The 17,747-nt window shown below is 32.5% G+C and overlaps 2 protein-coding genes across 2 annotated transcripts; both read left to right on the forward strand.

The window, feature by feature from the left end:
- Positions 1–6,804: 6,804 nt before the first annotated feature.
- Positions 6,805–7,595, forward strand: LOC111692248 (multifunctional protein ADE2-like). The gene has a single exon (XM_023456156.1). It carries the CDS (start codon positions 6,820–6,822, stop codon positions 7,498–7,500), a length of 681 nt encoding a protein of 226 aa, XP_023311924.1. The 5' UTR covers positions 6,805–6,819; the 3' UTR covers positions 7,501–7,595.
- Positions 7,596–8,510: 915 nt separating this feature from the next.
- Positions 8,511–9,074, forward strand: LOC111692249. The gene is made up of 2 exons (XM_023456157.1): positions 8,511–8,763; positions 8,829–9,074. Exons 1-2 carry the CDS (start codon positions 8,527–8,529, stop codon positions 9,072–9,074), a joined length of 483 nt encoding a protein of 160 aa, XP_023311925.1. The 5' UTR covers positions 8,511–8,526.
- The last annotated feature ends 8,673 nt before the right edge of the window (positions 9,075–17,747 follow it).

Here is a 17,747-nt window from a genome sequence, read left to right on the forward strand (position 1 = left end):
ATTTTGATTCTAAGATTCTTCCGGGTATGCAAGAACCTTTGCCATATGTTATAGTTGGTGATGAAGCCTTCCCACTAAAACAATATTTGTTACATCCTTATCTTGGATCTTCCCTACTTGAAATTCAAAATGACCGAAAAAGGATTTTTAATTATAGACTCTCAAGAGCACGAGCGGTTTCCGAAAAGGCATTTGGAATTCTAGCTCAAAAATTTGGCATCTACCAATGTTGGCTCAGATTGAAATCAGAAAATATAAAGACTGTTGTAGTTGCTACCTGCTGCTTGCATAATTTTTATAAAACTGATAATTTTCAATTATCTACCAATGGACAGAAACCGAAAGGTTTACGTAATATTTTAAATACTGGGTGCAACTTTGTACAGAGCGCTATGAAGTTAGGGAAAAATTTACAACCAATTTTAATTCACCTGAAGGTTCAGTACCTTGGCAAATGGACATTGTGTCTGCAGGCAGGTCGTCAAGAAAATATTATTAGTGAACAACTGCTTCCTAGACTTAAACTATATCCATAGCGAACAGTTTAAACCTGGAGTACCTACTACTTCCCTGTATTGTTTTTTTATATCATTCCCTAACAATCACTTATCGTGCGCAATAGACAACCGTACGAATTGCACATACTATTTTTTATTACGAATGCAATGAAATCCTAGAGTCCAGGAGCGAAGCCCCGGTGCGGTGGGGTCCACATATTTTTATTCAGTTTAATTTGACATAAATAACCGTCATTTAAACACTTTTTAAAAATAATATTTTTATTACTCATGACGGATAAGTCCTATCTCTTCGCATGTTTTTTTAAGTCGGTAAATAGCTGTTTGTTCACCCTATTTATTTGCGTGCGGTAATCATGCTTGTCGCACACGAATTGCCAATAAAACACGCAAAATTTAAATACCTATACACTCGAAAATATTATTTTTAAAAGTGACTTTTTAAAAGTGACATTTAAATGACAGTTATTTATGTCAACTTAAACTGAATAAAAATTTATGGACCCCATCGGGGCTTCTCCTCCAAGATTTCATTGCATTCGTAATAAAAAATTGTATGTGCAATTCGTACGGTTGTCTATTGCACGATATACTATTTCGATTGTATAGATATTTAAATTTTGCGTGTTTTATTGACAATTCGCGTGAGTGAAGTAAGAGTACCGCAAATAAATAAATAGAGTGAGGAAACAGCTAGTTACCGACCTATGCGAAAAGAGAGGACTTGTCCTTCATGAGTAATAAAAATAAACATACCTTACCTGTTTCTTTCATTTCGCTACATAACTCCAACCAGCAATTGTCTTTTCTTTGTTGATTGCAATAATTTTTATCTGCAGGATCATATCATTCCGCATATTTTTGAATTAATATAATTAGTTTTTCATCCTCCATATTCCAGCACGAGTGAAACACAACACTACAGCAATCACAAAACAAATTAAAACAGTTTCAGCCCAGATTAATTCAAACCAGAAAAACTCTAACTCTAACGCTCCAGTCGAACGTTTCCATTCTACACTTTTAGACTTAATTCGTTGCACTAAATTAGAGTATACAAATAAAGACTTAACTCAAGTAATGAAATTAGCAATAATAGGCTATAATAACGTCATTCATTCAGTAACAAAATTAACACCATTTGAAATTGTTTTCGTTAATAATAGAAAAATTCCTTTTGATGAAATGAAACCGAAATTTTGAATGATTACATTAGTGAACAAAAAGATATATCTCAAAAACTGTACAATAATTTAAATCAACAAATTTCACAAAATAAAGAAAAGTAAGTTATTACAAAATTAAATGAAAAACGTGATAAACCTGTAGAAAACAAACCTGATGACACTGTTTACTTAAAGACTAAAGACAAATTTACTTCAAAAACTAAACCGATATATAAAGAAACCCAAATAGTACCTGACAAAGACCATTTAGTAATAACAAAAGCAGGCACATACCATAAAAATTTAATAAAGAAACCTAGAAAGATACTAAAAGAGTCTTCTCCGCCGCAAGTCACTGACGATGACGATTTTGAGGACTACATTACTACTTACCGCATTCAGCTTGCTCCTGAAAAAGAGCCAGACGAGTAACCCAATGTTCCAGACAATAACAAACCCTATTTTACCCATTCAACTTGGACCCGTAAATCAGATTGAATCAAGTCATAAATTTATTTACCAAATAGACATTTCTTAGATCTCAGACCAATTAAACAAATTATATCAATGTTTTGAAAATCTTTAAGTCAACAACTAATGATGAATCATTCCCTCATGTTAATTACACCTTAAACAAAATCGCATTAAAATTAGACCCTTTAATTCTGAATAAAAATCATAAAAGAGGATTAATAGATGGCATAGGTAAAATTTCAAAATATCTCTTCGGTACATTGACGGAAGATGATAAATCAGAAATAATGAAACAACTAACAATTTTAAATAAAAATCAACATAATATCGAGACACAAATGGACTTCCAATTATCAATTCTTCAACCACTTTTAAAAACTTTTAATGAAACAATTTCAACCTTATCTACTAATCAAAATAAAATTTCCACAGAAATTAAAATGATAAAACAAAATTTTGGAATTGAAAATATTAGGTTCATCAGTCAACAAATTAATAATTGTAATTCTCTTTTAACTCTGATGAAATATACATTGCAATATTCTTTTCCGCGCTAAGAACAGTTTATAATCCAACTATTACCTTTAATGAAGTTAGATTTATGAAAAATACGCTTTTTCAACTTTATGATAAATCAAAATTATTAAATTTAGAAAGTGACATCGTATTTTAAACTGATACATCAAGATGTTTTCTTTAAATATCCAAATTTCAATTTTGTTATTACTTTACCGTTGTTATCAAATGAAAATACATATCTGTACAAACTTTATCCGATCCCACAAAATAACCTTACCTTAATTCCTCCCAAACCTATAATATTGCTTGGCGAAGGAAATCAAAAATACTTAGATAAAGAATGCCCTCTAGTAGAACAAGATTGCATTTCCATGATTGTCCAGGGTCGACAACCTTCAAATTGCTAATTCAGTGAAATCAAAATTATCCAACCAATAACAACTCAAGTTGCCCCAAATCAAATTTTACCCATTCCACATCCACCAAAGGCTACTGATATAAGATTCCAATGTAATACTAATGGAGCTGAGAGAAGAAGTTCCCTAACTTTAATCACCATTGATAATATGTGCAAAATCTGGATCGATGATGTCCTATTTTTAACATCCACTGATCGAACCACTCACGTAGGAGCAGGAATCCTACTTTCCCCAGTCAAATGGACATTTCAAATAAGACATATCACGGGCTGAAGTTGAAATCCATCCATTTTGAGGATATCAACAGGATTATCCAGTCCAGCCATCATTTGTCTTCAGTTAACCATATTGATCCGCTCCCCGACAACCAATAAAACCTATTATGGATCGTCCATTATTTTCGTATGTCTATTTTCCATTTATATCTATTGTCGGAAAAGAATCCACACTTATATTCGGAAGATCCGCCAAAGAGGAGGAAATTCCCAAGACCCAGTCGAAGACGTCCCAATGGCACCGTTAGGTCCCCATGGTCCGTTCTAAAGGGGGAGGAGTGATGTACCCCGTATAATATATTTTTTGTTGATAATGTAATGCTTAGATCATAATAATAAATGTTATGAAGCTTCCGTATCGCATAGAGATAAAAATAATACTAGAATCGGCTTTTTAAATGAATATATAAACTCTTTGCAAATCTTAACATTTCAATTGTAATATTGTCACGAAGTGAATAAAGCTTATTCTTACAAACAACATACTTTGAGTTAATTATTTGATAATTAATTTCACAAGTAAAACTCGCCGGTTCTGGCTTCGCTATCACCAAGATTTAATTTATCTAGGGCTTTCACGCAGCACAAACCAAATAAAGGTTTTAGGTTAGCTTCTGTTAAAAACACCGAAGCGGTGTTCGAGTGTACGGCTACCATAGAGCCGAACGGAGCGCTTCGTTCTGGAACGTAACGCTCTCTACAGTTCTACTAGGCCAGTCATTACAGCTTTTTTTCGGGAAAAAAATACTATTAGAAGTTTCTCTGCGGAATATTGTTCCGAAATGTGTTATAAACAAAATATCAAAAAATCAACTCGAGACTAGTTGGGAAACTTTGTTAAAACAATGGTCAAAATTATGGAAAAGTGGTTTTTCGACTGGCGTAAAAAAACTGTTATTCATAGAGAAAAAAAGGTTTATACAAAAAATGTAGGTATTAANTAACAAGGACAACTGATTTTTTTATAAAGCTGTATAGGGTGTTTTAAAAAGGTGCATACAGAGGCTGATAGAACTTTAAGTAAGACATTTTTTCCTATGAATCAGAGAAGGTGGTTATATCTTTATAAAATTCGATGATACAATTTTCGAGGATACTGAAAATCTTGTGAGTTACAGGTAGTCTAGTAGATGTTGCTAGCTGCTATTTTCCTCAGTGATATTTTAAGACAACTTTTTTGACATCAAATTGTCTGCATCATATTAGCAAAAAAAATTCTCTTAATAAAACTTTTAGTTAACCAATTTCTATTCCTAAATGTTGCTTTCTTATAGCTGTTTTACATGGAACATTTATTCATGAATAAATGCACCAAGTTCCTAATGAATTAATTCACGAATTTGTTTGTAAACGGTTTGATTTTACACTGCTACAGACTTTGTGAATTTCTTTGACACATGAATCAGCTCTACCAACAATCAAAGAAGCAAATTTCAAAAATGTCACCTTTCCACTCATAATTGTAGCGACACAACAGTGGTACCATTTTGACACATATTTTATAAATATTAGTTTTTGTAAGTAACAAATCAATAAAAACAATACAAAACTAGTACGACACCACACAATTATTTACATATTGCAATAACTTAATGTCAAGAACTTGAATAAATTCATGAGGTTATTTGACAGCAGATTTTGTGCATTACACTTGTCCAATTTCTTGATGAAGCGACTTCATGAATTAATTCATCAATAAATTGTCAATGTAAAACAGCTTTTAATAAATACATTCTATAAAAAGCCAATTTGCAAATTTCTTGAAAATAGACTCAATAATTTTACATTTAATGAATGAAAAAGGAATAAAAGTTCTGAAAATAAGGTTTATTTCTACTTTGATGGAATGTTCTTGGTGAAAGTGCAGTATTTGGAGATAAAAGCTGACTGACTTTTAAGTAAAGCATATTTTTTGTGTACAAAAGTAAATTCTTTCATGTCAGGCATCAAATTGTGAATATCTTACAAGTCATGTTGTTAGTAGTATTTTTTACATTTAATGAATGAAAAAGGAATAAAAGCTTTGAAAATAAGGTTTATGTCTACACTACATAGATATACATTTGATAAAAGTGTAGTATTTATCAATGGCGGCTTGTGACATTGAGAATAGGTGAAGCATTGACTGACTAAAAAGAAAAAAAAAAAGCGCCGCTGGCAAAAATTTTCAAATTCTCAATGTGAAACGGCTTTAAATGAATCTGAAAATTTTTAGTTGCATTTGTAATATTACCGAAAACCTGATGTTCGTGAGAAGGATTTTCATTTAGATTTTATAAAAAATAGAAATATTAGTTCGGCTTGTGAACTTCTGCGAATATTAACGCACACCGTACATGTTCCAAAAAAGCTTTGTGGTTACGACTGCCTCGCGTGACTCCCAAAATTGTTAAATCCCCCCTTATTCCACACCCCCGACTTTACACCCACAATTAAAGGCGGCATACGGAAAGGTTTTTTTAAATAAACACTTCCACACAACCACTTATACTCCGAATACCATTCATTCAGAAACTTTTGAACGTACACATTGTCTTTCGACTTGCCCTTTTTTAAAAAATCCTTTTTGTCCTCAATTTTCCATCTGGAAAATGGTGTTCCAATAAAATATATACTGGATCATACATAGGAAACATTTCTACAATTATTATACAAAACAAATATTAACTAACAGAAGAACAGTTATCGTGCACTGGGCGACGCGTATTGTATAAACTGTTTAAAGGCAGGCGATGGGCGATGACAATGCTGCTTCAATATCCGCGTCACTCGTTACCGCATGCCGTAATTTTCTCCCATGTTGGCCACCTCGTTGCCGTGACAACCACCGTAAACAACGCTTCGAAGAGAAGCGGAATTCAGACTGTTTCAATCTGCGTCACTTGCGTATACTAAACATACGGTACGAGGTTAATGTTTGCGCTCAACGAAGGCAATGTTTTTTTAGAAGGCGTTCCCCGCGCAATGATTCTGTTTATTTCTGCGTATTAAACAAACAAACACAATACATTTTCAATATAGAATTATACCTAAATTTAAAATTTATATAAAATTAAAAATAATTTTAAATTGCAAAACGAAATGGAAAATTTAGGTGAAGCGGTGCATCACTTGCGTCACCTGACGAGCCGCCACTAGTATTTATAGATTATACTAGTAAACGAAACTCAATAAGTGCATTTTCAGTAATTTTTACAAGGTTTTTATTTTTTTATAATTCTAAACCTGATCCAAAAATGGTTCTAAACGTCACTGAAACAATCGCAACTCAAAAACTTGCCAAACTGATGTATGGCAAATTTTAATGCAAGACATTGTATATTTGTGAAAGATGTGACTAAAATTTGGGTTTAACAAATCATTTTTTACGCCCCGTTTCTTAAAAACAAAAGATGATAGTCCATCGCCCATAGAAAAAAATTAGTCATTTTATCATCATTACTATAATATGTATATTTTTATAGGCGAAATCCTTGTTGCCGATGTTATTGATTCGGACAGTTGGCGACTGTGGCCCTCGGGCGACAAAAGACTGATGGTAGACAAACAGGTCTACAGAAATCTCTCCACAGTCACCGAAAAAGACTTGGATACGGTAAAACGTAACTTCGAATGGGTGGCCGACCAACTGGACCATCTGATACCCCCAAATGACCATCTCGTAGTGATCGTAATGGGAAGCCCTTCAGATAAAGAACACTGCCATAAAATTAAGAAATACTGCGAGGGATTGGGATTGAATGCGGAGATTAGAGTTACGTCGGCACACAAAACCACGCAGTACACTTTAGAAATTGTCAGTTATTACGAAGGGTTGAATTTACCAATTGTTTTCATAGCCGTCGCGGGCAGGTCGAACGGGTTAGGACCTGTTATTTCAGGTAACACTGATTTTCCAGTGATTAATTGCCCACCCGGACCTAAGGACGATCTTAGTCGAGACGTTTGGTCCAGTTTAAATGTGCCCTCTGGATTGGGCTGTACCACTGTGATTTACCCGGAAACGGCAGCTTTGGCCGCCGCACAGTCTATTGCGTTAACGAATTACATTGTTTGGAGCAAGCTGAGGGTCAGGAGATTGGGATTTTTCAGATCTCTAACGAAAGCAGATCAAGAAGCAAAGAACTAATTTTTCTATATGTCTACTGTTCTTATTTTTTATAAAATGTATTAAAAATATAAATTTTTTAAATGCTATTAATAATTATGATTTTTAAAAACGAATATTTTTTCTACACAATTTATTGATCGTTTTATTCAGATCGTATAGTTTATTAGAATAGATAATATAATTAGGGAACAAAGAATAGTAGTGTTTGGTGTCCCACAGGGTACAATTCTCGGACGCATGCTATTAGAATATATGTGAATGACCTTTTCCACTAACCAACTCCAACCAATCGGGAGATATTATTAGCACTGTGAATAACACAGTTATTTTTTATAAGGACTCTTGGTATTTCCTAAAACAAAAAGTTGAAAATTTTTAATGAATTTTGACTAAACTAAATTACTTTCCATTAATATTTCAAAAGCACATTTTATGCCATATACAAGCTATAAACAAAATATACTTAAATATAATTGTACTTTCAATAAATTTTTATGATACTTTTGAAATAGTCTGTAGACCAAGTTAAATATTTGGATGTTTATATGGACTGTCATCTAAGATGAAGGTTTCATACTGATCATGTCACGAAAAAGATATATTTTGCAAACATGAAAGATATGTGTGATATGAAACGAAAGTACACATTTTGTATTACGGGAATGTGCAATGTGCAATAACATGGTTTATTATTACGGTCAGGCGCTACAAATAAATAAGACCATAAGAAAACGTGCAAAATTAAAATTATGTATGGCATTACCTTTGTTAACTCCAACAGAGGAGATATACAGAATCTCCGTAAATGATTGTAAGCCACGTGACCGCCCAGCTTAGGCAACCCCACACTGACTGGTACTGGTAATGAAAAATCCCTAAATCTTAGCATCACCAACATTAATGGGTGCGTTCAGCCGGGCATTGTTGATGAGCGCTAAATAAAAGCGTATTGACTTTGCTTATATTTAGCACACAGAGAAGTTACTGAACGTCATTTTCAGCTTGCTGTTAAATGTCAGCCAGCCTAACCTAAAAAAATTTGAAATGTGTAACATCAACAGAATCGCAACGGAATTGGATGCAGTTTTGGTAGCTTTATTAGAAGATGAGATTAATTTGAATGCTATAGACAATGCGGTGGAGGCTGTTATGCCACCTTTAGTAATTATACCTCCTATGAATGAAACTCATAGGAATCCGGGATACTATGAATTTATTATACCGACATATAATGTAGACTATTTTCATGACCATTTTCGCATGACTAGAGGTATTTTTGAGGTAAGCAATAAATAGTAATATTACTACAGTAATATAGGCATGTAATAAATATATTTTATTTTCAGTTACTATTAAATAAGCTAAAGGAGGCTTTACCAAATGGAAATTATGGAGTGGTTGAATATGAAAAGAAGCTTCTCTTTACTATTTGGATACTAGTTAAACAAGAAAGTTTTTTATCGGCTGGTGACAGATTTAATTTAGCGAAAAGCACAGGTCATCAAATGTTTTTCGAAGTAGTTCAACATATAGCTGATTTACGAGGAGAAATAATAAAATGGCCAAACCGTCAGCAAAGATTAGATTTGTAGAAGGTTTCAAGAAAAATCAGGTAGAATGTAGTAATTGGTTAGAAAGTCTATTCAAGATTTTATTAAAAATATTTTGTAGGTATCCCTGGTATAGTTGGTGCTATTGATGGATGTCACATTTCTATAAAGGGTCCTCCAGGAAATGCAACAGATTATTATAAAAGGAATAATTATAACTCTATAATTTTACAAGCCACTTGCAATGATAAAAAAGAATTCATAGATATGTATATGTAGGAGCGCCAGGCCGTCTTCATGACGCTCGTATTTTTAGAATGAGTCCATTATTTGCATTGTTATCTGGAGACGATCCTCCGATATCAAAAAATGAGCACCTATTAGGAGATGCGGCTTATCCATTAGCATCATATCTTTTAAAACCTTATAGAGACAATGGCCATCTTACTGTAAATTTAAAGTATGGAGTTCAAATGCCATCGTTGAGTAATGAGTTATATCAGTGTACAAATATGCGTATCTGATTCTGGGGCCAAAAAATGTAGGCCCTGTTTCAAATATACACATGCAGTCACTTTTAATCACTGAACGTTTGCCGCTTAAACTCCATAGTATTTGAAGTACTTGGATCAGACTTCAATAAAGCTTTTTCTTGCGATGTAGAAGAAATGGAATTGGTATATGATTGTATATTTTGTACTAAACATTGTCTTTCTTGTGAGTTTCCTTCACAATCTAAAACTTCAGAATTATCTGTCTGTATCTTCTCATGTGGCAGGGAAGCCATGACAGTTCCTAAATGAACACTTTTATCAGTTTCAAAAATTTCACGAAATAAATCAAAATATTCCCACATCAGTTTGCCTCTACCCGTACGTTTTTTTACATTATTGTCTATAATATGTTTATACGTTGTTTTCATATTTCTAATTTTTTTATCTACAACAGATGAATTGACCAAATACCCATTTGACCGCATAACGTGCAATTTCTTCCCAAAGATCCTTTTTTTTATTTTGAGATTTCGGAATTTTTCATACCGTTTTTTAAATTCTTCAATTAACAAAAGAATACTCTGATGTTCCCATACAAAATCATCTACAAATCAAATACATATAATTATGTTATCCAGTTTATATTTACAGGCATAGCAAATTTGCAAAAATTAATTGGTATTTTATTTATATTTTATAGACATTAAACACGTAAATTGAATTATAAAAAGCAGTAGTATTATTAGTATTATTTTTGCAAATTCCTATTTAAAATTAATAAGTAACCCACTATTTGCATTTTCCAAATTATCATCTGACATGTTCTGATTCTGTGATTCTGTTGTACGATTTTCCAACTGATGTTCAAAATACTGTTGTGTTGTGCAAATGCAGGGTCTGCAAAATAATAGGTCAATTTAATATTAGCAAAATTTTATGTAATAGTATAGAAAATAATAATAATATTAAATTGTGGATCCACTTACCATTTCCCAACCTTACATGTGTTTCATTTGTTTCTTCTATAGTAAAAAATGTGTCGTTAAATAAATACTGGCATTCAAACATTTTAATTTTTTAGGTTAGTTTAGTTTGCTTTTATTAATCGTAAGCAACTTAGCGATAATGTATGATGAGTTGCTTACTAAGCATTTGCTTACATGATGCAACCAAGCAGTTCGATAATCTATGATAGGCAAAGCAACTCAGCCGCTTTGCATGGCTGAACGCACCCAATGGTATGTGTTGTGATAAGAATTTATGCATGTAGGTTTAAAAATAATAAAGATTGTTAAAGCCGATAAACGTCCGTTTACCAAGATAACACATGGTGTCAGGTATTAAAAAGAAAAAGAAAAAGTAATTAAAAGGGGGAAGAAAGTGGATGACAAGTTGTCTGAAAGATAAAAATAGATAACAAAAGGTGAGGTTAAAAGGAAAAGAAAAGAGAAGCGTGGTCAAAATGGAGCAAGAAATTCAAAATCGAATCTATTCGAATCGAACGATTTGCGAGCAGTAACTGATTCTAATTTTATTTGCCTTCGAAAGCGTTTCGAGTTGAAATGTCAAATTCACTCGACACTGGAATGTTGTCGAAAACGTTAAGTTCGGGAATCATAATCACAGATAACATATGATCATAACCTTAATTATTACTGGGCCGGTGGTTAGTCAACGAGTAAAATTAATCTGCTGTGTGTGTCAGTAAATTGGTTATAGTTAACACAGAATTCGGAGTTGGATTATTCCGTGGTTAAGAGTTTAAGAGGAAAATATCTAATTTTAAATTACACGAAGAACATTGGCTAATATTAGTTGAATACATGGAAAACCACCATGATTTTGCTTGCGGTCGATTGTCGTCAATTGAAGGCCGGGAATCACAGAGGAAACTGTGGACCGATCTAGTAAATAAATTAAACAGTTTAGGATATGGGTCACGCCCTATAGAAAAGTGGCAAAAGGTAAAGACGTGAACTTCTAATTCATTCCAGTGCATCATATGTATTCTTCTAGTGCTGGGCCGATTATAAATCTAATTTAAAGAAAAAAAGCAGCTCAAATTAAAAGCTCTCAAGAAAAAACAGGCGCAGGACCTGCCTTTGCAAGCAAGTTAAACTTTGTAGAATTAAGAGTTCTCAGCATAATGTGGAATAAAAGAATTAGGTGTAAGTAACAATTGTTAATAAGTAAACATTAGGAGTGATAGTTATATTTAATGGTGATGACTTTACATTTTCTTTATTTCAGTTGAAGGATAGTACAATGAAAATGGATATCACAAATCCACTGGATTCTGAATCAGAACTGATAACTCAAAATTCTATGGAAAAAGAAAACGTAGGGACAAGTATGAAACGAAATATTGATCTTAGTAAATAAAGAATTGTGAGATGCTTCTGGAAAGTTTGTATTTATGTTTAGGATCTTCATATCAGCGTCACAAATTATTTGGACATTCAAACTGTGGTAACCTTTACGATTTATAAAATTGTGGTCTTCTTGCTCAGGTCGCAATATTGCCACATAGGTACAATCAATGCAACCAAAAACGCCAGGAAATTCAAACTTTCCCATAAATGTTTATTTATTTGCTCTTCTATCTTGGGTGAATCTAATTTTTATTGCAGTTAGATGTTCATTGATCATATCTGCTACTTCATGAATAAATCTAACAAATTAATATATTATGTAAAAATATTTATATATATATATATATATATATCCGATAGATCTTTGATAAGATCCTGTTGCAAAAAATCTTAGTGCTGTAAGGATTTTTATGCTTGGATGCACCGCATTTTTATACCTACTTCTTTGAAAATGTGCTCTATTTCAGGGACACTTGCTTTATTCAATCTAAATATGCAATAAATCTCGTTTCTGGCAAATTAAAAGGGTTAGAATTATCTCTTAGCTTTCGCTCATTTCTTATTCTATGATTTTCTTCCAACCCCTCTCTTTTCACTAAAATTTTAAAAAATATCGGTAACATTATGTAATTACCCAGCAAACACACAAATTGCGGCACTTAATTGGCCCAGTGCTGTTATCGATGGCTTTTTGATGGCTCTGGCGAGCCATTTGTGGCCAAATGTATGTTATTTACTCGCTTACCATAAATCTGTACTGTTACGTATTGCCACGAAATGCCCAAATGTGGTCAATTACCATCTGACTATAAATAAGACAATTTCAGTTTATGCTATGATGGCCTTTTTATGCTACATTAAAGAAGATCATCTAACTTTTCAAGAGACGTATTTTTAAAAAGCAGGCATAATGGCACATGCCTGCCACTTGACCACGCCGACGCCGATTGCGAGTATTGCGACTGCCGAGTGTCGACCGACGCCATTTGCATTTTTTGTTTGTGAATAAGACGCAATAAGACTAATGGTGAAATTGTATTGTGTGAGTGCTGCAGAGTGCAGTTTCAGTATTTACGTTTGAGATTATGGAGAAATCAAAACAGTAAGTAGCTGTCGCTTAAATCTGTGAAATATGAAATATGGTTGAAATATTTGGGGTTAAAATAGTACACTGGGACAGTTTTGTAGAGGATAAATTACCTATGTTAACATGATACATCCATAGATAAAAAGGATACATCCTTAAACTGTTTCCTTGAAGATGTCTACGAGTATTTTGGTGTCCAATAGAAAACCGTCCCAGTGTTCTGTTGCTTGTACATATGATATTCATAAGGTTATGTTTCTTGCAAATAGGTCCTTCAAAAAACTTTCAAAAAGGCAAGAAAATAGAATTGTTAGACAGAAAGTTTGTAAATTTACTGCTAAAGCTAAAGCGGAGACTGGGAGTGATGGTGCTAGTTCTAGTGGTACTTCGGGGGGGTCTACTTCTGACAACCAAAAGGTAGTTAAAAATCAAATCACGCCATTCGCCTCTAAAAAACTTGACATCTCTAGCAAGACATCATCATTAAGCATAAATATTGAAGAACAAACGCCATTAATCCACGGTAATTATTACTGTGGGAATGAAAATGATAATATCTCCGTTGGAGATGTTGACGTTCCGGATATTTCATTTGAACAATGTAGCAAGGAAAAACAGTCACATGCAGAGTTTTTAGTTAATTGGAGTGTAAAAAATAACATCACCCATACAGCTTTATCAGGACTTTTAAAATGGTTACATACATCTCCAAATGGTTTATCAAATTTACCGTTAGATGCTCGAACTCTATTAAATACACCTAGAAATTTACCTACTGAAGTAATGGGTAATGGTGAATTTTATTACTTTGAATTAAAAAAACAACTAATTGGTACATACTTAAAAAATAATTTAACAATAGATACACTTGAATTAGACTTTAATATTGATGGGCTGCCTCTGTTTAAAAGTTCCTGCTTACAGTTCTGGCCCATATTGTGTAGAATTTTTATTTTAAATCGAAATATCGATCCTTTTCCAGCTGGCATATATCTTGGCAAAAGTAAACCGCCTTTGAATAATTTTCTGGAGCAGTTTGTCAATGAGTTAAAGTCTATTTGTTGTAATGGATTAAATTTCAACAGCCAAATCGTTAATGTAAAAATAAGATCATTTTGTTGTGACACACCAGCCAGAGCATATATTAGGAACACCGTGGGGCACAATGCATATTTGGGTTGTGATAAATGCTGTATTAGAGGTGAATATTCCAATAGACATATGTCATTTTCACATATCAATCAGCCTTCACGACTGCATGAAAATTTTAAAAATCAAAGTTATACTGGTCATCAGAAGGGCCCCACTCCCTTGAGTAAATTAGATATTGATTTGATATTTAGTTTTCCTACAGATTATATGCACTCAGTTTGCCTTGGTGTAATGCGGAAACTTTTGTTTGTATGGCGTGACAGTGGTAGACCCTATGAAATTACTAAAGAATCTATACGAAATTTAAATGAGCAGATACTAAATTTATCTAAGTCTTGGCCATCAGATTTTAACAGGAAACCTAGAAGTCTAGTGGAATTAGAGCATTGGAAGGCAACAGAGCTTAGGCAATTTTTGTTATACGTTGGTCCTGTATTATTGAAAAAAATTTTTCCTAAAAAAATATTTAAGTAATCATTTTATACTGCTTTTATTTGCAGTTAATATTCTTTTAAACATACATTTAAATAAAAATTATAATGAGTATGCTCATAAGCTATTGTGCTGTTTCATAAAACACTCAATATATATTTATGGCAAGGAATTTGTGTCTTATAATGTCCATGCTCTGTCCCGTCTTTCTTCAGATGCATTAAGATTTGGCTCTTTAAATAGTGTAAACTGTTTTGTCTTTGAAAATTATTTGGGTTGTTTAAAAAGAAAGTTACGCAAAAGTAATCAGCCTTTGCAACAAGTCTGCAAAAGAATTTTAGCAACTAAACTCTCAGGATACAGAGAAGGTAAATGTGAATACGATAAAATCGACGTCACGAAATTTTGCAAAAGATCACATATGTGCTTTGTGCTAAAGAATAAACAAATTATTGAAGTCTCGGATGGTGCAGATGAAATTTTTTATGGAACACAATTAGACGTTTTAGGACATTTTTATGATTATCCCACTGATTCAACCTTAATAAATAATTTCTTGGTTAGAAAAAGCGATAGCAATATATCGTGCTATAAGGAAGATATTCAGTCGAAATGTCTTTTAGAGATTCAGACATAAACACAGAGGACGAAAAACGTCCAACAAGGGGAGTGCAAAAACATTTAGATTTCACGAGTGGTTCAGACTCATCATTGTCTCCTCCAACTCCACCAGGAAAAAGAAAACGGTGTTCTAAAGAAACACAAATAAATGATGTACAAGTATCTTCCAAGTCAATTACATTGGATGATGATATCAGTAACTTGCCTGTATGTACATCATGTGAGACTGTTGAAGGTAAAGCACTTTATAATTATTGTAAATAGGTATTATCTCTTTTTTATATTATCTGCTGTTACTTATTTGCACTCATTAATTGAATAAGTTCTAGTTAAATCAAAAGAAATATATATATATTTTTGTTTTAGTAATGTGTGCCAGAATACTAAGTGTAGTTGAAAAAAATTCTAGAAAAATTGAAAACTTAACACAGATTGTCAATGCGTCTATTACAGAAAAGCTGGATGGTAACCAATTACCTACATTGGTTGAGCTCAATAATTTATCCATGAAAACTGAAGAAGATATAAATTACATGGACCAAAATTTAAGCAATAGGGAGGAGTACTTGGAAATGGTAAGACCATTGTTTTACTAATAATTAGTCCATTAATTTATTTGAAAAAATATTATTAAGATTTAGTGACTATAATATATTAAATTATTTTCTATGCCTACTTCAAACTCAAACTGTATATTTAATTTATTATTTTTAGTTGAATGCATTAAGATTCGTTGGAGGAAAAGACGTATTTGATACAACTCGTAGAATTATGCCCAGACTTATAACTAACAATTTACATTAAAAGTTAATTGGACTGGAAGGAATGGGAAACCGGCTTTCAAAAACTACTCAAACATTTTATCACTACTGTCAGGTAAGCAGAGATGTTAATTTATTAATTGAAAAGATCTTGTATTTAAATCTAGTAAATCTCTTTATCGATTTAATTTTTGAAAGTTTTTATTCCATATTCCAACATTATGTAGCCATATTTAGTTTCATTTATGGAAAGGTTCTAGAAGTTTCTGCCTTGAACGGCCCTTTTTATTTATTTTTTGGTTTTTATGTACTATAGACGGAACCACTAATATTTATCTTACACTATAGTTTAATTTACATAACATTTTTAGAATTAATAAGAGGGAATCCGTTATCAGCAAATGCAACTGAGAAGAAAATATTTGGAGTTGTGAAGGCATGGCTTCGAGGTGCAATTGATAGGGAAGATGGTCGGGGGAAAAGAAAGAGTAAGTATATTATTTTTACCAATACTTATTAAACTAATCGAAATTTACGTCAAGATAAATGTAATAATTTGGAGTTCCCTTTATGTTATTTTTTGTGTTTAAAATAGGGGTTCTGTTTTTGCATTGAACTAGTTTTTTCTGAAACAATATTACTGACATGAACAGTATTTTATTTTATTTGTAATGCAAATAGTGGGCAAGTGCAACATTAGAATGATATATTCTAGTTTAACCCTACCTTTCATAATTTGCCTTTGACTCCGCTAAAAATTATTATTTCAAGGGCTCATGTACTTTTCTTTTTGCAGATAACTCAACGGAATGAAGAACGAGGACTTAATATGAAGTATATACAATTTTACAATTTTTTTGTTTTTATTTTTTTTTTTGGAGTTTATATTTATTTTCAGAATTATACAGGATGTTCCTTAATGACGTACTAATATTTCAGGGTGTGATTCCTCAGGTAATTTTATGAAGAAAAGTTTATATGAACATAATAACACAACGGCTTAAATTTTTTACAACAGAGTGTTCAATTTTTGTTTTTTTTTTCGTTATTTTTGAAAGTACGGAAGTATTTTAGATATTATTTTCAATTTTTGTTTGTGTTAATAGAATATAAAACCACATATTTTAGTTAAAAAAGTAAATAAAAATATCAGATCAGAACATGTTTGCAGAGGCGCCACAAAACAAAAACAACAATTCAAGACTAGCAAAAAATTTAAGCCGTTGCAGACATATGTTCATATCTTCATAAAAAGACCTGAGGAATCACACCCTGAAACATTACTACGTCAGTAAGGAACACCCTGTATATATATACAGGGTGATTCAGGTTTTAAGGCACAAACTGAAATGGGTGATAGAGCTTATCATTTTAAGCAAAAAAGTTTATATAAACATGAGTCTGATCTCGATCAGTAGCGGAGCTACAGGGGGTCAGTTTATTTATTTTTTTCTATTAATTAAAATATCTCGCTCACTTTTCAAAATATCAATTTAAAATTTGGTGTGGTTAATACTTCCTATAAAGACATCATTTCAAGCATTTTAAAGATTTTTAAAATCTACAGGGTGATACGTTTTTGGGGGTTGAGACTTCTTTATCCTCCCAAACTTTTTCGTAGTACGCCTCTGACATCTTTCAGTTAGCAAATTGGGTGGCTAGTTCAATTTAGAGGGTTTTTTTGCCTTTCAATTTTGTTCGAGAAAACAACCGTTTTCGAGATAAATAAGCATATCCGTTCTAAAACATGTTAATTTTGCCTGTTTCGCTTAAATTTTATTCTTGGACAAAATTCG

Source organism: Anoplophora glabripennis, unplaced genomic scaffold (genome assembly GCF_000390285.2).
Source record: "Anoplophora glabripennis isolate ALB-LARVAE unplaced genomic scaffold, Agla_2.0 scaffold1199, whole genome shotgun sequence".
In the NCBI taxonomy this organism is placed as follows: Eukaryota; Metazoa; Arthropoda; class Insecta; order Coleoptera; family Cerambycidae; genus Anoplophora; species Anoplophora glabripennis.